This window comes from Piliocolobus tephrosceles, chromosome 14, assembly GCF_002776525.5.
Source record: "Piliocolobus tephrosceles isolate RC106 chromosome 14, ASM277652v3, whole genome shotgun sequence".
Classification (NCBI taxonomy): domain Eukaryota; kingdom Metazoa; phylum Chordata; class Mammalia; order Primates; family Cercopithecidae; genus Piliocolobus; species Piliocolobus tephrosceles.
Genome location: NC_045447.1, coordinates 102,971,962 through 102,994,668, shown reverse-complemented (window position 1 = coordinate 102,994,668; position 22,707 = coordinate 102,971,962). Strand labels below are relative to the sequence as shown.

Below are 22,707 nucleotides of genomic sequence, written 5' to 3'. Positions count from 1 at the left end.
CATATTCAATTATGAAAGGCTGAAAACAGCTATTTCTCTAAGATCAGAAGCAACATAAGGATCCCCACTTTCACCACTTTTATTCAACATAGTGCTAGAAGTCCTAGCCAGAGCAATAAAAAAAAAAAAAAAAAAAAAAAAAAAGACATCAAAATCAGAATGAAGTAAAATGTTTTCTGTTTGCAGATGACAGGATCTTATATATAGAAAATTTTAAAGACACCCCCGAGAACTATTAGGACTGATGAATAAATTCAGTAAAGTTGCAGGATACAAAATCAACATATAAAAAATCAGTTGCTTTTTATACGGTAACAATGAACTATCCAAACAAGAAGTTTAAAAGTAATTCCATTTACCAGAGCTTCAGAAAGAATAAAATACTTGGGAATAAATCTGACCAAAGGGATTGAAGATCTGTACTCTGAAAACCGTAAAGTATTAATAAAAGAAACTGAAAAAGACAGAAATAAAAGGAAAAATATTCTGTGTTCATGGATTGGAAGAATTAATATAGTTAAAATGTGTATACTCAAAGTGATATACAGATTCTATGTAATCGCTATCAATATTTTAATGGCAATTTTCACAGAAAAAGAAAAAATTCTAAAATTCATATGAAACCACAAAAGACCTTGAATAGCCATAGCAATCTTGAACAAAAAGAACAAAGCTGGGGGCATCACATTTCCTGATTTCAAAATATATTATAAATCTACAGTAATCAAAACAGTATGATGCCAGAGTAAAAATAGAATATAGACCAGTGGAACAAAATAGAGAACCACAAAATAAATCTACACATTTATGATTAACTGATTTTCAATAAGTATGCTAAGCACATGCAATGAGAAAAAAGTAGTCTCTTCAATCAATGGTGTTGGGAAAAGTAGATATCCATGAGCGGAAGAATGAAATTGGACCCTTATCTATGTCATATAAAAAAAATCAAGATACGATTAAAGGCTTAAATGTAAAATCTAATAATGTAAAAGTACTAGAAGGAGACTTAGGGAAAAAGCTTGACATTGGTCTGGGATAGGACCCCAAAAACGTAGGCAACAAAAGCAAAGATAGAATGATAGACAAGAGCGATTGCTGCATTAAATGGTTCTGCACAACAAAACAAACATACAAACAAAAAAAATCAACAGAATGAAGAGATGACCTATGGAGTGGGAGAAAATATTTGCAAACCATACATCTCATAAGGGGTAGTATCCAAATAGATAAGGAACTCAAACAATTCAATAGCAAAAAGACAAAATAGGATGGGTAGTGTGGCTGACACCTATAATCCCAGGGCTTTTGGAGGCTTAGGCAGGAGGATTGCTTGAGGCCAGGAGTTCAAGACCAGCCTGGACAACATGATGAGACCTCGTCTCTACAAAAAAAAAAAATAACCAGGTGTGGTAGTGTGTGCCGATAGTCCTAGTACTCTGCAGGCTAAGGTAGGAGAATCACTTGAGCTCAGGAGTTTGTAACTGCAATGAGCTATGATTGCACCACTGCGCTCCAGCCTGAGCAACAGACTGAAACCTCATCCTTAAAATAATAAATTTAAAAATGGCAAAGGACCAGAATAGACATTTTTCCAAAGAAGACATACAAATGGCCAACAGGTATTTGCAAAGGTGCCCAACATCACCAATCACCAAATAAATGCAAAGCAAAACCACAGAGATACTGTCTCATACTTGTCAAATGGTTATGATCAAAAAGACAAAAGATACGCAGTGTTGGTGGGGATATAGAGAAAAGAAAACCCTTGTACACTATTGGTGGGAATGTAGATTAGTCCAGCCATTATGGAAAACAGTATGGCAGTTCCTAAAATAATTAAAAATGGAACTACCATATGACCCAGGAATACCACTTCTGGGTATATATTCAAAGGAAATGAGATCAGTCTCTCAAAGAGATATCTGAGATATCTGTCCTTTCTATGTTCATTGCAGCAGTATTCTGTTGTACAATAGCATTCTATTGTACAATATTCTATTGTAAATTCAGCCTTAAAAAAAGGATATTCTACCATTTGTGACAACATAGATGAACCTGGAGGACAAGATGCTAAGTGGAATAAGCCAGGCACAGAAGGACAAAGACTACATGATCTGTTACATGTGGAATTTTAAAAAGCTGAATTCATAAAAGCAGACAGTAGAATGATGGTTGCCAGAAACTGGAGGTGGGCATGGGGAGATACTGATCAAAAGATAAAAAGTTTTGGTTATGTAGCATGAATAAGTTCTAGAAATCTAATGTACAGCATTGTGACTATAGTTAATAATACTGTATCGTGTATTTGAAATTTGCTTAGAAAGTAGATCTTACTATTCATACAGCCAACAAACATATGAAAAGGTGCTCGACATCACTAATCATCAGGGAAATGCATATTAAAACCGCAGTGAAATACCACCTTACTCCTGTGAGAATGCCATAATTAAAGTCAGACAGGGCGTGGTGGCTCATGCCTGTAATTCTAGCACTTTGGGAAGCCAAGGCAGGTGGATCACTTGAGGTCAGGAGTTCGAGACCAGCCTAGCCAACATGGCAAAACTGTATCTCTACTAAAAATACAAAAACTAGCTGGGCCTGGGGGCATGCAGCTGTAACCCCCATCACTTGGGAAGCTGAGGCAAGAGAATTGCCTGAACCCAGGTGGAGGCTGCAGTGAGCTGAGATCGCACCACTGTACTCCAGCCTGGGTAACAGAGTGAGACTGTCAAAACAAACAAAAACAAAAAACAACAACAACAACAGAAAACACAACTAACCCCCCTCCCCCCCTGCCCCTGCAACAAAAAATAATAAATGTTGGCATGGATGTGGTGAAAAGGGAACACTTACACTGCTGGTGGTAATGTAAATTAGTACAGCCACTATGGAAAACAGTATGGAGATTCCTTAAAGAACTAAAACTAGATCTACCATTCATCCAGCAATCTCATTACTGGGTATCTACCCAAAGGAAAAGAAGTCATTACATGAAAAAGACACATGTACATGCATGGTTATAGCAGCACAATTTGCATTTGCAAAGATATGGAACCAACCTTAGGGCCCATCAACCAACCAATGGATAAAAAAAATGTGGTATATATACATCATACAATACTACTCAGATATAAAAAGAAATAAAATTGTGTCTTTTGCAGTGACTTGGATGGAGCTAGAGGCCATTAGTCTACGTGAAGTAACTCAGGAATGAAAAACCAAATACCATATGTTCTCACTTATAGGTGGGAGTTAAGCTATGAGGATGCAAAGACATACAGAGTGATATAATGGACTTTGGGGACTTGGGGGAGGGTGGGGAGGGATAAAAGGCTATATATTGGGTACAGTGTACCCTGTTTGGGTGATGGGCACACTGAAATCTCAGAATTCACTAAAGAACTAATTCATGTTACCAAACACCACCTCTACTCACAAAACTATTAAACACGATAATAATAATTTTTTAAAAAGTAGATCTTATGTTTTCTCACCACATTCAAACAATGGTAACCTGTGAGATGATGGATATGTTAATTAGCTTGATTGTGGTAATCACTTCACAAGGTATTCATACATCAAAACAGGACACTGTAGCTGGGCACCATGGTTCACACCTGTAGTCCCAGGACTTTGGGAGGCTGAGGCAGGCGGATCACTTGAGCTCAGGAGTTTGAGATCAGCCAGGGCAAATGGCAATACCCTGTCTCTACAAAAAATAAAAAAAAATTAGCCAGACATGGTGGTGCACACCTGTAGTCACAACTATTTGAGGGGCTGAGGCTAGAGGATCGCTTGAGCTAGGGAGGTCCAGGCTATAGTGAGCTATAATTGCGCCACTGAACTCTAGCCTGGGCAACCATGTCTCAAAACGAGCAAACAAACAAAAAGCCTGACACTGTACACCTGAAATAGATACACGTTTAATCAGTTATGTCCCAGTAAAGCTGGAAAAAAATAGTCTTTGATAGTAAAAGTCTGTCCATTGTGGCATCTAATTAGTTTGACCCAGTAAAATAGAAGGATAGAACAAATGAAGATGGTGGAGTGGGTTTAACACGGAATGAATGATCCAGGGCACAGATTTCCAAGGCAGGAGGTGTGGTCCCCAGAGCAGCAGCATCACCTGGGAAATTGTTAGCCATGCAGAATCTCAGGACCACCCAGATCTGCTGATCAGAAACTCCGGGGTGGGGCCTAGCAGCATGTGTCTTTAACAAGCCCTCTTGGCGATTCTAAGAATCAGTCTCCTGGGATTTCTTTTCCTATGAGCTGCAACTTTCATTCTGTCCTACTCTATATTGGCCTAAGGCCCAGGCCTTATGTTTTGAAAGGGAGCTGCTGCTTCTATCTATTCTATGTTTTATAAATTTTTTATTATGAAATAAATTTTAGATGCAAAAGATGGTATTTAATGTACATGTAAAATCAAAAGAAGAATAAAGTCAACACTTAACGCTCCTAACACTCAGTTTAAGAGCTAAAATGTTACCAGTACCTTAGAACATTCTGTTGCATTTTGAAGCAACTGTTTTTTGAGGTAGAGGGCATTGGGTGGTGAGATTATTTTTATAAAATCTCTCTCTTTTTTTTATTACTTCAGAGTACACAGAATTAGTTAGATTTAAACCATCTCCAGGTTGAAACATGGCTTTAATTTAATGCATAACTTCCAGTTTTGTTTTCATTTATAGTGTACTCATCCTCATTAATGTTCTATATAAGTCAGTCCTTCTTAAAAAATTATTGTTTCTATAAACTTCAGAGTCCCCATTATTGGTTAATTTCAAGGTTGAAGCATTTTAGTTTTAATTATTCACAGCTTCTGATTTTTGTTACAATTCATAATGTCCTTGTTAAAAATCTATTGTTTAGTCTTTACTTCTTTTTTGGTAAAAATGTCTAGTGTTCAGGCAGAGACTGATTAAACTAGCTATACAGGCATTAAAAGTTAATGCCTTTGTTTCATTTTTACCCACATATCGGTAGTTACCATAGTTACTGAGAAGGGTTCAGGTAGTGCAAACTTGCAGATGTGCTAATATGTTTTCCTGGCTCAGTCTCTCAGTTGCTAGAAAATTATGGTAGCTAGTTTCTACGGCAAGCATTTTTTTCTATCCTAGGTTAATTTCGGGACCTTGTAATCTCTTATTTCACACCCTTAATTCAGCTAACTCACTTGCACAAAAGGACTGTGATATATGCAGTGGGGTAGACCATGGTAATGAGCCCAGAGAATAATTTACAAGAATGACAATCCTTTTTTCCTGTCTATATATTTATTTATATTTCATCAATAATCATCTCATTTCAAAGGTGAGATAGAACTACATTCTTCAAGTCCTGATCTCACTGGGGATCTCTGAAGTACTTTGGTTGCAAGCAACAGAAACCAACTAGAGAAACAAGTACTTTGTGGAACTTGGGAGTAGGATGCAGCTGGAACCAAGGACTTGAATGCTTCAGAACTTTGTCTTCTCTTGGTTGTTTCCCATGATTTTTTTTTTTTTTAATTTACATAGCATGAAACTTACCATTTTAACCATGTCAGTGTACAGTTTGATGGCATTGGGTGCATTCACATTGTCCTGCAACCATCATCACTATCCATCTCCAGTACTTTGTCATCTTCCAAAACTAAATCTCTTTATCCATTAAACAGCAACTCCTCATTCCTCCCTTCCCCCAGCTCATGGTAACCGCCATTTTACTTTCTGTTGGTATGAATTTGACTACCCCAGGTATCTCATATATGTGGAATTGTTTGTCATTTTGTGCTGGCTCATTTCACTTGGCATAATGTCTTCAAGATTCATTCATGTGGTAATGTGTGTCATATTTCCTTCTTTTTTTTTTTTTTTTTTTTTCTTTTGAGACAGGGTCTTGCTTTGTCACCCATGCTGGAGTCCAGTGGTGCTATCTCAGCTCACTGCAACCTCCACCTCCCAGGTTCAAGCAGTCCTCCTGGCTCAGCTTCCCGAGTAGCTGGGATTACAGGCATGCACCACCACGCCCAGCTAATTTTTGTATTTTTGGTAAAGAGAGGGTTTTGCCATGTTTCTCAGGCTGGTGTCGATCTCCTGGGCTCAAGTGATCTGCCCATCGTGGCCTCCCAAAGTGTTGGGATTACAGGCATGAGCCACCATGCCTGACCTCCTTCATATTTAAGACTGAATAATATTCTATTTTATGGATATACCACATATTCTTCATTTATTCTTCCATCAATGGACATGTGAGGTACTTTCATGGTAAATAATGCTTCTCTAAACATGGGTTTATAGCAGCATTATCTCTTAGAGTTCCTGTGTTCAGTTCTGTAAACCAAAAATAAAATTCTATGCCTCCAACCAACTGAATGGATGCCCTCTTGGCCAAAGGGTTCCCAAAGAAACCTGAAAAACTAGTTCAGGCTATGATGGGAAGAGACAGTGGGACATGCCTCATTATACCCTCTTCCCTTTGGAATTTAAACACAACTGACTGGTATTATTGCTAAAATAGACATCCCAAGACTGACAGAACAGACTCTTTGTAGCAATAAGATATGAAACTCCAACCTGATTCTGGTATACCATCACATGACAGATAATAGACCCTAAAGGAAATCAAAGTATTTTACCCCAAAATATATATATTTTTGACATATTTTGAAATGGCCCCGAGAGCTGTCTTTTGTGGGGGAAATTTGCTTTCTGTAGAGAATCTCTTTTCTAGGGCTTTTCCAGAGAGCTGACACATTTTAACGTCCAATTATAAGAGACATTTTCTGTCTATTCTCTCTGAAGCCTGCTACCTGGAGGCTTCATCTATATAACAAGTACCTTGGCTTCCACAACTCTTTTATCTTAAACTTCATGCATTTCTTTATGCTAACTTTGCCTCTTTAAGCAAAGTTTAACCTTTCAGCCAATTGCCAATCAGAAAATCTTGGAATCCACCTATAATCTGGAAGCCCCACCTACCCCCGTCCCACTTTAAGATGTCCAAAATTTCTGGTCTGAACCAATGTATACTTTACATGTATTTATTGATGTCTGTCTTATGTCTCACTAAAATATATAAAATCAAGCTGTGACCATCTTGGGCACATGTTCTCAGGACCTCCTGAGAATTGTGTCATGGGCCATGGTCCTTAACCTTGGCAAAAATAAACCTTTAAATTGTTTGAGACCCATCTCAGATGCTTTTTGGTTTACAGTTCTTTCGGGTACACACCCAGGAGTGAAATTGCTAGATCACATAGTAATTTTATGTTTAATTTTTTTGAGGAAATATCATACCATTTTCCACAACAGTTGCACCATTTTACATTTCTATCAGCAATGTATAAGGGTTCTGATTTCTCTATATCTTTGTCAACACTTAGTCTCATCTTGCCCTACTTTGCCTTTCTTTTCCTTTTCTTCCCTCCCTCTCCTCCTCTTCATGCCCTTCCCTCTCCCATTCGCTTTCCTTCCCTCCCCTTTCCTCCCCTCCTTCCTTCTTTCCTTTCTTTCACAATGACCATTCTCATGGGTGTGAAGTGATAGCTCATTGTAGTTTTGATTGCACTTCTCTAATGATTAGTGATATTAGCATCTTTCCATTTGCTTATTATTTGTTTATCTTCTTTGGAGAAATGTCTAATCAAGTCCTTTGCCAGTTTTTTAAACAGGCTTAAAACAATAGCATTTATTTATTTTCTCTCTAGCATTTCTGGGGATGACTGGGCTGAGCTGGGCAGTTCTCCCTCAGGGTCTGTCATGTGGCTTCAGTCAAACAGGGACTGAAGCTAGAGTCATTTGGAGGGATTTGTCACTCACATGTCTGATGGTTGATGCTGGCTGTCAACTGGGACCACAATGGAGGATGTTGTAGGAATGCCTGTGGCCTATCAATGTGGCTTGGGCTTCCTCACAGCATGGCAACTCTGTTCCAAGGGCAAGCATCCCACATGTTGCCTTTTATGCCCTAGCCTAAGAAGTAACAGCATCACTGCCTTCCCATTTAATTTGATAGAAGTGAGTTAGTTAGGCTAGACAATATTCAAGAAAAGAGGAATTAGACTCTATCTCTTGGGGGTAAGAGTGTCAAAAAATTTGCAAATATATTTTAAAAACCATCCCAATAGTTAGGGAAAGTCTCTCATAATAGAAACTTACGTGAAGAGAAGGATAAAGTTGTGAAATGGTCTCGAGAAAGCAGGTTCTAGGCAAAGAGAACAATAAAAGCAAAACCCAGAAGTGTGAGTGTTTTTGGCATGATCAGGAAGCACTGTTACCGGACCCCACCACTTACCCAAAGTTAGCCTTTGGGCCAGGAATTCCCTCACTATCATTCCTTCCATGGTGGCCAGAAAGATGTTACTGGAAAAAGGTTCTGATCCAGACCCCAAGAGGGAGTTCTTGGATTTCACGCAAGAAAGAATTCAGGCAAGCCCATAGAGTATAGTGAAAACAAGTTTATTAAGAAAGTAAAGGAATAAAGAATGGCTACTCCATAGGCAGAGCAGACCTAAGGGCTGCTGGGTGCCCATTTTTATGGTTATTTGTTGATTATACGCTAAACAAGGGGTGGATTATTCCTGCCTCCCCCTTTTAGACCATATAGGGTAACTTCCTGATGCTGCCATGGCATTTGTAAACTGTCATGGTGCTGGTGGGAGTGTAGCAGGGAAGATAACCAGAGGTCACTCTTGTTGCCATCTTGGTTTTGGTGGGTTTTAGCCCGCTTCTTTACTGCAACCTGTTTTATCAGTAAGGTCTTTATGACCCATATCTTGTGCCAACCTCCTATATCATCTTGTGACTTAGAATGCCTTTGCCATCTGAGAATGCAGCCCAGTAGATCTCAGCCTTATTTTACCCATCCCCTATTCAAGATGGAGTTGCTCTGGTTCAAACACCTCTGACAGAACTGTCAGCTAAGTAAGAACTGTATCTTTTATTCTAAGAATGGAAGCCTTTGGAAAGTTCTGAAGAGAGAAGTGAAGTCATCTTATTTATAATTTTAAAAGATTATCTGGTTCTTATGTTGTCAAGAGGTTATAGAGAGGAAAGAGTAGAAGCAGGATTCCTAATTAGAAGACTACTGAAATAGGCCAGGAGAGGAGATGGTGGATTAGACCTGAAGTATCGGAGGTAGTAAGAAGTTCCTTTGCCCATGTCTTATTTCCCTATTTTATTGTTTTAGTTTTATTTTTTGTTTTTTAGAGTCAGGGTCTCAGTCTTTTGCCCAGACTAGAGTGCAGTGGGGTGATCCACAGCTCACTGCAGCCTCAACATCCCAGGCTCAAGTAATCCTCCCGCTTGGGCCTCCCAAGTAGGTGGGACCACAAGTGTGCATCACAATCCCCGGCTAATTTTTTTATTTTGTATAGAGATAGTGTCTCCCTATGTTGTCTAGGCTGGTCTCAAACTCCTGCTTTGCCCATGGTTTAATTGTGTTGTTTGTTCTTTTTTTTTGTTGTTATTGAGTTGTAGGAGTTCTTTATGTAGTCTGGATATTAATCCATTACCAGATATATGATTTTCAAATACTTTTTCCCATTCTGCATGTCATAGTTGACTTTTCACTCTGTTGATTGTGTCCTTTGATGCATACAAGTTTTTAATTTTCATGAAGTTCCATTTTTTTTTTCTTTTGTTGTCTGTGCTTATGGTGTCCTATCCAAGAAAGCATTTCCAAATTCAGTGTCATAAAGCTCTCCCCTATATGTCTTCCTAAGAGTTTCTTAGTTTTAACTCTGACATGTAGGTTTCCAATAGATTTTGAGTGAGTAGAAAGTAGGGGAAAGGTCCAATTTCATTCTTTTGCATGTGGATATCCAGTATTTCCAACCCCATTTGTTGAAAAGACTATTAAGACTATTCTTTTCCTGTAGTTCTTGCCTTTCATGAAGATAAGCTTCCTCTGAATCTTGGGTTCACATGATATACAAGAGAGCTCCTAAAGGTATATATTATCCATTTAGTCTATTGGATAGAGACTACCATTCTTTCTTAGTCCAGTTCCAAACGTTGCTATCCTAATGCATTACTTATTTATTTATTTTTTTAACATATCACAACTAAGCATTTATTATACTGTTTAAGAAGGGAAGCAATTGCAGTAGTATTTCAGAAGCTATATCTTTTTTAAAATGCAATATATGCTCATAAACTCTAAACAGTATTTTAAAATATACAATCTCTGCAAAAGAAAATATTCAACTAAAGATAGATAACTTTTAGTATAAGCAAAATGTCACAAGATTTTAAAATTAAAGTCATCAGATTTTTCACAGCACATTGTACAGAAAATTTGCAAGCTTCCTGTACGGAACAGTATAATCTTTACTCTTGAGCGAGTCGCTCAATAACACGCCGGTAATCTTCCACTAGTTCCTGAAAACTCTCTTCCAGCTGTTCATGTTGCATGCTTATTTCTATTTGGTTCATCTGGTTTGTCAGTTCTTCTGGTCTGAGACATTTTCTCATCTTAGCAAGATCTCTCTGCTTTTTCTTATATGGGCTAATTAGTCTTCTTTTAATATCCAGTCTATAGCTTCTGTATTGTTCGGCATCACTCATGTCAGTTACCAGTAGTCGAAGAATTTCATAAACCCTTCTAGCATGTTGTTTATTTATTTTGAACTTCTGTTGTGCCTCTATTGCCATATCTTCATTGAATCCTTGCATTAATTTTTCCCGGGAAAAACAGGGCAAATCTTGACAAAGCTTCACAAGCACAAAGTCTCGTAATTTCACATAGCTTTTGGATGGATCTTCCGCTGTAATATCAAGAACTGTAGGAAATTCAGTGTAGTATCTATGAACTGTTTCCAGAAGCTGAGCACCATGGCCTTGACCTTGAAATGGAGTCAAAATCAGCATCTGACTTACACGTGGCCGGGTTTTGTCTGGGTACACATAGTAATTATAGACTGTCATGTAGCCTACAGTCGCAAAGAGCGTAGCTCCATCCTTATTATACTTCTCAAATACTAGAAAGTAGTGCCATCTTTCATCATCCACGTCAATAAAGCTAGCAGTTTCAATAAACCACATCAAAAAGGTCTGAAGCCTTTCATGATATTCTCGAAAGCCTCTACATGTCATGTCAGCCTTATATATCTGAAAGGTAAAGTTTTCTCCTCCTGTTGGACTGAGAACTGAGTAGGTATGAAGTAAGGTTCCGAATGGCTTGAAATCAACTTCTTTTTCCAGTAAAGAAAGGAAATCATTTGTGTTTGTGCAAAATCCAGGTGGAATGATTTGTCTAATTTTGCCCTCAACATCATCTGCCTCTACACAGTCAAAGTTCTCATCAACTTTAGATGCATATTCAACACGGAACATTGTTGACAGGCTACCAGCAATATAGTATAACAGGATCTTTAGACCCTTGTAACCAAAAGCAGTTTCATCATCCCCAAAGAGTTGATGGGTATACTCAGGAAAGAAAGTTCTAATGTCATTTTCAAGATCTTCAGGAAAACGAACTAATTTTAGTTCAATTGCTGTGTTGGTGTTACATTTGTACTCTGCCAGTTTCTTCTCCACTGCACTCTTATATTCTACCAAAAATTTCTCCATAGCACCAAATCCCGCCATTTCCGAGCTACGAGCACCCGCGGCTGAGGAAGGACGAATCCATGCATTACTTATTGACGTAGCACCCAGAGGGTTGAGGCCACTTGACTGCTGAAGACTCCTTGCTAAAATCATTGATTCAGCAAATATTTATGAAGTACTTCCAGGTACCTTGCAGTGTTTTAAGTATAGAGATACAGCAGTAAACAAAGCACTGTCCTTGCCCCCAGGGAGCTTTCATTCTAATAGTTATGGGAATAGAGAAGAAGAAGAAAGGGTAGCTTCAGAGAGAGGATTGGAAAGGCAGTCCAAGAGATGTCCACTACAATAAGTAAATGACTATTTACTACAGCAAATATTAATAATAAATATATAAATATAAATAATAAATAATAATCTAGTATTTAATAAAATATGCCACTTCTATATATGCCAAGAAACTGTCATGTTATGATTTTGAATTTCTTTTATTTTTAAAAATAGAGATGGGGGTCTCCTTTTGTTGTCCAGGCTGGCCTCACATCCTGAGACTCCATTGATCCTCCCACTTCAGCCTCCCATGTCACTGGGACTACAGGCATGCACCACACTGTGCCTGGCTTGTGGATTTCTTTTAAAAAGAGCATCTATTTGACAGATACATTAATCCAGGTTATTTTTAATTATAAGTTACATAAACACCATTTCCAAGTGAGAACAACTTTTATAAGGCAGGATAAAAGAAATTTCAAGAAAGGTAAGGCAAAATAATTGGGTACTACAAAATAGTTAACTTTGAGAAAAATTAATTTTAGCTGTACTAAAGTCATGAAGCTGAATGTGTTTCAGTCATCTTTGCATGGTTAGTGGGGCTGCAGAGGGCAGGAAAGAGTAGGAATACATGCCTGCCTGAGAATACTTGAGCAGAAAGAGGTCTAGAACCTTGAAAACAGGTCACGTGTTTGGGGTGTTTGTGTGTAGTGTGCACACATTCTTCTGAGATGTCCTTGAAGAAGCTTCAGGATAGCTTAATAGGTAATCCCAGAGAGCTCGGATTTTTTTTGCCGAAGTGGAGAGGGGGCCGTGCTCTCATGAGCATGAGGTATTTTGCAGGAATGGTAACATTAGATGGTGTAGTATCATAGATCCAGCATGAGGGCTGAAACCATGAGCTTCACGTTAAGACCTGTGTGGAAACTTGCTTCCACCACTTTATATAACATTAGGAAAGGTATTTAATTTTTCGGAGTCTTAGTTTCCTCATCTGTGAACTGAACGTTAGAATCAGTCTCTTAAATTTCCAGGGAGGTGTCTTTTTCCTTTAACAGTGCCATTTATTTTGCTCCAAAATACAGAATTGGGCAGAGCTTGGCCATCTCTGTTTCATGCAGTGTCACCTGGGAGGAATGACTGGCATGCATGCATTTAGAGGGCTCTGTGGTGCTGGCTGCTTGTCTGGGGCTTTGGTTCCTCTCTATGTGGGCCTCCACAGTCCTGCTTGGGCTTCTTTACATCGTGATGGCTGGCTTCTAAGAGCAAGTGGCCCAAGCAAAGGGAAGTCTGTCTTTTTCTGTCTGATTCCTCTCATTCTAGGTCGTTCTTTATCTGTTGTCCTCTAATCCTGAGCACACAATCAATACAATTGTTTGAGCTCCTAGTCATTTTTTGGCTTTCAGGAACACATACCTCCCTCTTCTGAAGCCTAAACTGGCATTATCATGTTCTTAGCTTTCTGCTCTGGTTGATATCTTTCCTGATTCCCTCAACCCAATTCTTGCTATTTATCTTTGCCTTGTCCCCAGCGTCAGCCCTCACACATCAGGTGTTTGATTCCCTTACTCATGATTCACACAGGGAACTGATCTAATATAATCTATGGCTTGATTCAATGTGCTCTTCCTTCCAGCTAGCTCAGTTTCTGCTAGATCTCTGCTTCAATCTTGCAATCTTGCATCTCTTGTATAGGTAAAGGTCTTTATAACAACAACAAAAAAATAGTGGGGCACTTAAAGGTAACAGTAGCAGAAGAAACAAGGGTTTGGAATCCCAATTCTGGGGTTTACTCATTGATGTGTTGGACCAGTCATTTAGCCTCTCTGAATCTCAGTTTCCTTATTTTAAGATGGAGATGACACCAATCACACATTTGCTGTGCAATTGTGAAGAAAAAGTGAGATAATTTATGCAAGGAGCATAGTGACAGGTCAGTGCGTGTCAGTTTCCTCCTCCTTGCTCTTTCCTTCTGGCACTTGGAAAACCCAAGCCTGCTGGGTCTTAGTGCTCAGCTTAATGCCGAGTGTTAGACTCTTCAATACTCAGCATTAAGCTGCCGGGTTGGGACAAAGGTGGCGGGTTTGGAAAGGCTTGGTCAGGGCTAAGAGCAAGGATGCAGAAGCGCCACCCTAGCAGAGCAGGTGGGGTATAGCTTTGGGTCTGATGATCATGTAGGACTTCCAGGCAAGGTAGATGCTGAAGATCCAGAAGTGGATGAGGCCATGACGGCTCTGAGGCTGGGCTCCTGAAAAGCAGGACGTGGGGCTGAGCCCCTGGATTGTGGCTGATGAGGAACCAGGTTTTTTCTTGCATAGCCAGGACCCCTGGAGGACCAGGCCTCATGATTCTCCATGTTGCTTACCAGGATAGGAGTGCATGGTTGGTTCTTCCTTTAGCTTATCTGGGACAGAAAATGTTTTAGTACAGATTGTAAGGGAGATTCTGAGTGCGTGGGAAGTTTTAAGTCTTCCAGTCTGATGACCTTGATGGAAGGACTGAGGTTTGTAAGATCAAGAGAAATGAAGAGAGGGATGGTCCTCAGGGTCAGTTACATCCTTATTTCAAAACCTTAAAATAATTTTTAATACATCTATAAGACACAGAAAATAAAGGTAAGCAAAAATATATAATAAATAATACCTGTATTTAAATGTTGCTTTATACCTTCATATCCTTCCTTCTGCGCACACACTGCATACACATATCACACACTACACAAACACCACATACATACAATACAGCACATACACACACAAGATACACACAAACACACACTCCACACTCCACATGCCACACACATACCACACAGCACATATCCAGCACACATGCACCACACACCATACACACAGACACCACACACCACACACACACACCACACACATACCATGAAGCACACACACAACACACAGCACACACACATCACATAAACACACCACACACATCACAACAGCATGCACCACACCACACACACATTGCATACGCACACCACATACCCCCCACACCACGTACACCACAACACACCACACACTACACATATACGTGCACATTGCCAACATATACACCACACCACACATACACACACCACACACACGTGCACACACACATAAACACTTTAAGTTAAAATGAGATTGTATCAAGCCTACAATTTTATAAACTATGTATTTTCAATTTATACTGACACTGCACCAAAACTACTTACTGAAAAGTAACAGCTTTATTTGTTTATGTATTTATTTTGAGACTAATCAACTTTTGGTCTGTAAGGATTTGCCTGTTCTGGACATTTCACACAAATGTAATAATATAAAATACATGGGGGTCTTTTGTATCTGGCTTGTTTCACTTAGCATAATGTTTTTAAGTTTTATCCATCAGTACTCTTCTTTTTATGGCTGAACACTATTCCACTGTGGAGATATACTATATTTTATCTGTTCATAAACTGATGAATAGATTTGGTTTGATTCTCCTTTTTGGCTACTATAAATGATTCTATTACAAACATTGTGGATAAGTTTCTGTGTGAACCTATGTTTTCAGTTTTTTTGGATACATAACAAGGAGTGGAATTGCTGGGTCATATGGTGACTCCATGTTTAAGTTTTGAGGAATTTTCACACAGTTTCCCAAAGAAGCAGCCCCATTTTACATTCTCACCAGCAATACATGAAGATTCCAGCTCCTCCATATCTTGGTCACCACTTCTTATTATTTGACTTTTTGGTTATAGCTATCCTAGTGGGTATGAAGTAGTATCCTATTTTTGTTTTGATTTCCATTTTACTAATTATTGTGTCTTCTTTAGAGAAATGCCTATTCTAATCACTTTCCTATCAAATTATTTGTCTTTCTTTTTTTTTTGAGACAAGGTCTCTGTCACCCAGGCTGGAGCAGAGTGGCGGGATCACAGCTGACTACAGCCTTGAGGTGCTGGGCTCAAGTGATCCTCCCGCTTCAGCCTCCCAAATAGCTGGGACTACAGGTGCGTGCCACCAGCTAATTTTTTAAAATTCATATTTTGGCTGGGTGTGGTGGCTCATGCCTATAATCTCAGCACTTTGGGAGGTCAAGATGGGAGAATTGCATGAGCCTAGGAGTTCGAGACCAGCCCTGGCAATGTAGTGAGTCTCTGCCTCTACAAAAAATAAAAAAAATAGCCAGGCATGATGGTGTGTGCCTGTAGTCACAGCTACTCAGAAGGCTGAGGTGGGAGGATCACTTGAGCCTGGGAGGTTGAGGCTGCTGTGAGCCGTGGTCAAGCCACTCATTCCAACCTGGGTGACAGAGCAAGACTCCATCTCAAAATGAAAATAAAGATAAAAATAAATAAATAAAAATAAATAATTTTGTTAGAGACAAAGTCTCACTATGTTACCCAGGCTGGTCTCAAACTCCTGGCTGCAAGCAATCCTCCCATCTTGGCCTTACAAAGCACTGGGATTACAGGTGTGAACCACTGCACCTGGCTGAGACTTCTTTATATATCCTGGATCCTAGACCTTTACTGGTTATATGATTTGGAAATATTTTCTTCCATTCCATGAAGTTTTTTTACTTTCTTGATAGTGTTCTTTGAAGCACAAACGTTTTTGATTTTGTTGACAGCCAATTTGTCTTTTTTCCCCCCCTTTGGCTGCTCGTACTTTGGAGATCATATCTAAGACACTGTTGTTACCCAATCGAATGTCATAAAGATTTATGCCTATTTTTTCTCCCACGAGTTTTATAGTGTTAGGTCCTACCTTCAGGTCTTTACTTCATTTTGAGTTAATTTTTTGTATACGGTGTGAGGAGTCTAACTTCATTCTTTTACATGTGGATATCCAGTTGTCTCAGCACCATTTGATGAGAAGACTGCTCTTTCTGCCATTGAATTGTCTTGGTACCCCTGGGTGAAAATAAATTGACCATGGATATGAGTTTGTTTCTGGATTCTCAATACTATTTGATTATTTCATTAATCTGTATGTCTTATTATCTTATTCTATTATCATACAGCCTTAATTACTGTAACTTAGTGGTAAGTTTTGAAATCAGGAGTGAGTCCTCTAACCTGTTCTTCTTTTTCAAGATTGTTTTGGCATTCTGAGTCCTTTGCATTTCCATATGAATTTTAGAATCAGCTTATCAATTTCTGCAATGAACTCTTTTTTTTTTTCAGTTGGAATTTAAGTAGGGATTATGTTGAATTTGAAGACCTATTTGGTAAGTTTTGCGATCTTCACAATATTAAGTATTTCAATTGGTGAACACAGGGTGTCTTCCTACATTTAGGTCTTTAATTTTTGTCCATGGTGCTTTGTAGCTTTCAGTGTATAAATCTTGCACTTCTTTGGTTAAATGCATTCTTAAGTATTTTATTCTTTTGATGTTACTGGAAATGGAATGGTTTTCTTGATTTGATTTTTGTGTCTTCATTGCTTGACTTTTCCAACTTCTAGAGCCACCTGCATTCCTTGGTTTATGTCCCCTTCCTCCATCCTCAAAGCCAGCAACAGCAGATCCTTTATCTCACATCCCCTACTCCTTCTTCCATCCTCAAATTCCTCTCTCTCAGTCAGAAACTTTCTCTTCTGTTAGGACTCATGAGGCTAGATTAAACTCACCTGGATAGTCCAGGAAACTCTCCATGTCTCAAAGTCTACACCCTTCATCACATTTGCCAGATAGGGTAACATGTTTACAGCTTCTGGGGATTAGGTGTGGACAGCTTATCTGTAGGGGGCTGTTATGCAGCTGACTGTGGAGAGTAAGTGGGTGGGAGAGGTGTAGGGGAAGCACTCAGAATCCCTGGATGTTCTGGAATCCAGTCCAGCCTGGTACAAGGAGGGAACTCAGTCCAAGACACTAAATTCACTCTTTACCTTTACTTAATTGTAATAGGATAGTACAATTAAGCATGGGTGGGAGAGTTAAAAGGGCTTCGCATGGTTGGGAGAATTAAAAGGACTAAGTCTTAGAAGGTATCTGGCTGGCATGGGTCAGCCAGTACACTCTGTGAAGGCTTCTGGTACTTGCAGGACTAACACGTGGGAGAGCTTTGAAAACTGCAAACACCAGGCAAACCCAAGTTATTATAGTGAACTTAGTTAGACTAGCTTACTTTGTAGACAAGCATCCTGATTTAGGATTTTTGAAAGAATATTTGTTTTAAAAGCAATTTGATTTCACTTTTCAAATGCAGTAAGTTAAAAAAGATGAAGAATAATATTACTTTAGAAAATGCATGAAAACTATGTTAAAGTAACGGATTTCGGCTTTTAAAGCCAGTCTGTTACCTCTGTAGGTGGCATTGTTTCTGGAGGCAGAAGCCATGTGGAGGCTTGGAGCTGCGCTACATTCTTAATTGGACACCTTGTTGAATGGTAATTGAAAAATGTCTTCACGCCCTGCTGGGTGCCTCCTGGAGGCTCCTCCACAGGGGGTAGCCATAGCTTTGATGGTGGAGGCACTTGCCAGCAGAATCTCAGCCATGCATGGGCCACGTGGCCAGGCAGTTGCCTCTTCTCTGTGGAGCCAGCTGCTCTTGTCTGTGTTGCTCAGCACAAGAGGAGGATGGAACAGAAAAGAGGTGTTCAGCACCTGGGGCATGGCTGCTGTGGTCTCCCTCCTTCCCCCATTCTTCTCTAGATGGCCTGTTATGGCAACTTGGTGCCACTGACTAGGTCTAGAAATTACATATTTTTTCCTTTGAGATTAAAACAGGAACATGCACATGCACACAGACACACTTGCAGATGCACACATATGCACATACACCTCCATACACACATACACATGTACACACATATGCACATGCACATGCATACTCACGCACTCACACGTGTGTACACGCACCCAATCACTCACCCATATGCTCACACGTGCACACTCATATACACATATGCACATGTACATACTCACACTATGGCAATACCAGTTCTCAGCCCCAGAGATTCTGATCTAATAAGTTAGAGTGGGTCCTGAGCATTATTATTTTTTAAAACTGGGCTGGGTGCAGTGGCTCACACCTGTAATCCCAGCACTTTGGGCGGCTGAGGCGGGCAAATCACGAGGTCAGGAGTTTGAGACCAGCCTGGACAACATAGTGAAACCCTGTCTGTACTAAAAATACAAAAATTAGCCAGGAGTGGTGGCGTGCACCTGTGGTCCCAGCTACTTGGGAGGCTGAGGCAGGAGAATTGCTTGAATCCGGGAGATGGATGTTGCAGGGAGCTAAGATCGAGCCACTGCACTCTAGCTTGGGTGACAGAGAGAGACTTCGTCTCAAAAACAAAACAAAACAAAAAACTGAACACACACACACACACAGTACTCAAAACTGTGGACACAAAGGTGTGGTAGTTACTCCATTATACACAGAACGACAACAGCATTTCACATTGCTTCAGATGCTTTTCAGAATCGATTGACAGGGAAGACTTCTACCAGCTCCAGAACCCACAAGTTTTGTTTGTTTTCTGTGGTAGTGGCCTAAGCCCATTTGACTGTGAGTGCGCTGTGATTTTTGGTAAATGGAGTTCATAATGACAGAACTTACTACAACTTGGAATACAGCTGACTGTGCCCACATGGTCCCTCTCTGTCGCTGTGGCTACCCGGTGGTGGGCTCATCTGGGGGAATTGGAGGTGGCAGGCAGGTGAGGGGTCAAGCTACCTCAGGCAGGCAGGGACTCTCTGTTGGTGGCCACTGCTCCTGCCAGGGTGGCTTCTCTGCAGGACTCTCCCTCTCATTGTAGGGTCCAGGGTGTGACCAGCCCAAGGGTTTTGCACCAGCCCTTGTGGTTTCCAGGTCATGTTTTTTGCATGATCTCCTTATTAAACTCTCTTCCACTTACCGTAGTGGAGGAGGCCTTGTCCACTTTCTGCTAGGACGCTGACCCGAACGAGGGACTGAAGTGAGTGTGGTCGGCTTTGTCTCTGAGGCACGCTGTGGGCTGCGTATCCCAGAGGAATCTACAGACAGGCTGAGAGGCACAGGCGCAGCACTGCTCAGGGCACGGGGCTGTGGCCACGAGTTGGCAGCCAGCGTGATGATCTTGGGGAGGATGGAAAATTAAAATTGGGGGGGGGGCATGTTCTGAAATACATGATGGCACTAAAAACACGGTGCAGCCAGGGGAGGAAGCCCAGAACCATTTTTGTGCACTCACAGCACACACTCACACACGCCACACTCACCACATACACACCCCACACACAACACACACACACGTCACACTCACGACATACACACACCACACACAGCACACACACACCACACACGCCACACTCACCACATACACCACACACACGACACACACCACACACACCACACACACCACACTCACACCACACACACCCCACACACACACACCCCACACTCACACATGCCATACTCACCACATACACACACCACACTCACACATGCCACACTCACACACGCCATGCTCACCACATACACCACACACACCACACACGTGCCACACTCACCACATGCTCACACACCACACACAGCACACACACACGACACACTCATCACATACAAACACCACACACAGCACACTCACACACACCACACTCAAATACACCACGCATATCATACACTCACACACACCACATAAATACACAGTACACACATCTTATGCACTGCACGTACCACACACATCACACACACCACACATATACACTCACACTCACATACACCGCACACCACACATGCCACACTCACCACATACATCATGTACACCACACACACCTTATACGCACACCACACACACCCCACACATCACACACACTCACAGCACATAAAACATAAAGCACACATGCCACACACACTACATTCACACATGCCACGCACCACACACACCACATAAATACACGTACCACACTCACACACACTGCACACACCACTCAGGAACACCACACACACCACACACCACATAAACACACAGCACACACTACGCACACACCACATACACTTGTACCACACACCACATACACACACATACACACCACACTCATGCAGAATACACCACACACAATCACACACACCACATAAACACACTGCACACGCACACTGCACTTACACATGCCACACACACCATACACACTAATACCACACCACACATCATATAAACACACACATCATATAAACACACACTCACACATCTCATACACACCACACACTCACACATACCATACACACACCACAGAAACAAACACACCACGCACTCATAAACATACTCTGCACCACACGCACCACTCACACATGCCACATATACTCACACATTTACACACACAAACACACCCCACACTGCACACACCCCTCACAGACACCACGCACTCACACTCACGTAAGACCACACAACAGACATAAACACACACATTCTGTCACAGACACACACACACACCGCACTGCAACGGGGCAAGCACATCTAAGCCTAAGATGCAGCAATTTGAGAGGTGCCAGGTGGAAAAGGGAGTAGGAGATGGATGGAGAGGTCTGAAGGGGGCAGCGACATGAAACTGGAGACACTCCTTGCACACACTGATGCTAATTACATTCCATAGACTGAGGAGTGCAGTTGACTCAACTCACTCTACTAGAGGCTCAAAGCATGCATTTATAAAGGTATGCTAGCCACTGTTTGGGGGCAGTCCATCAGTTACAAAAATACCTGTTTGGTTTCTTGAGAAATACTGCTTCTGATATTTTTATTGTCTTTGTGTTTTGCAGAAGGCTTGGCTTTGGCCAAAGAACCTGGAATTAATTCCTCCACTCTGTGTTACGGCAAAACATGTGTTGCCATGGTTTCTTAAAACAAAATTTCAATTAGCAGATGGAGCTACTGAGAGGAAAGTCTTATTGGGGTAGAAATTTGGAGCAGAATTAAGGCAAAAATAAACACATTTCAAAGCCCTACCATTTAGAATGATAATGAATTATTGCCAGCAGTATGGTGGTGTATCAATTATTGTGTTAAACATTCTTAATTGATATATGTCTCACAAAAATTAGTAAATTCAGCACCAAAGTTTAGTTTACAATTTGCTTTATTTTAGTCTATAATATTTTTAAACTTGGAGAATGTTGAATAGAGGTAGATGAAATACAGGAACTTACTTAGAATTCACTGTGGATGATCAAAGACTATTGAAACATGTTGAAATGTTGAAATGAATCAACAGAGATGTTCTAAAGCATTACCAGAATTTAAATTATGCTATCTTTGTAGAGTATTTTAAACATTGGAAAGTTACAAGGTGAAACTTAAAAGTCAGTGGTTTGTTATTACTAACAATTTGTTCTCCCCAGGGTAATATAATATTAGATGAGCACATGGCCGTTTAGAACAAAGACTGCATTTCCCAGCTTCCCTTGCAGCTACACGTGTTTGTGTGACTCACATCACAAAGGGCTTCAGAACATTTCAACTTCTTGGAGCTGTCCTTAAGATCCAGCAACCGGCCGGGCGCGGTGGCTCAAGCCTGTAATCCCAGCACTTTGGGAGGCCGAGACGGGTGGATCATGAGGTCAGGAGATCGAGACCATCCTGGCTAACATGGTGAAACCCCGTCTCTACTAAAAATACAAAAAAAACTAGCTGGGCAAGGTGGTGGGCGCCTGTAGTCTCAGCTACTCGGGAGGCTGAGGCAGGAGAATGGCTAAACCCGGGAGGCGGAGCTTGCAGTGAGCTGAGATCCGGCCACTGCACTCCAGTCCGGGCGACAGAGCGAGACTCCGCCTCAAAAAAAAAAAAAAAAAAAAGATCCAGCAACCTTCACCATTTGCTGTCTTCTTCATTCATTGCTTCCTCTTGCTTTCCAGCATGTGGTGCTGCTAAAACCTCTAGGCTTGATTTATGTGTGAGAGAAATTAACTTCCATCTACAAGAAGTAGAAACTATCTGGAGTT

At 40.7% G+C, this 22,707-nt stretch overlaps 1 protein-coding gene and 1 long non-coding RNA gene across 2 annotated transcripts in view; one reads left to right on the top strand and one right to left on the bottom strand.

Moving 5' to 3' along the window:
• LOC111527965 overlaps nucleotides 1–22,707 on the top strand; it is a 92,256-nt gene that overhangs the window by 38,892 nt on the left and 30,657 nt on the right. The window lies entirely within an intron of this gene.
• LOC111527962 (histone acetyltransferase type B catalytic subunit) lies at nucleotides 10,047–11,613 on the bottom strand. Its single transcript, XM_023194550.2, has one exon. It carries the CDS (start codon nucleotides 11,577–11,579, stop codon nucleotides 10,320–10,322), a length of 1,260 nt encoding a protein of 419 aa, XP_023050318.1. The 5' UTR covers nucleotides 11,580–11,613; the 3' UTR covers nucleotides 10,047–10,319.

Coding starts and splice junctions, on each gene's coding strand:
- LOC111527962 (XM_023194550.2), bottom strand. CDS start 11,579: ATGGCGGGATTTGGTGCTATGGAGAAATTTTTGGTAGAATATAAGAGT.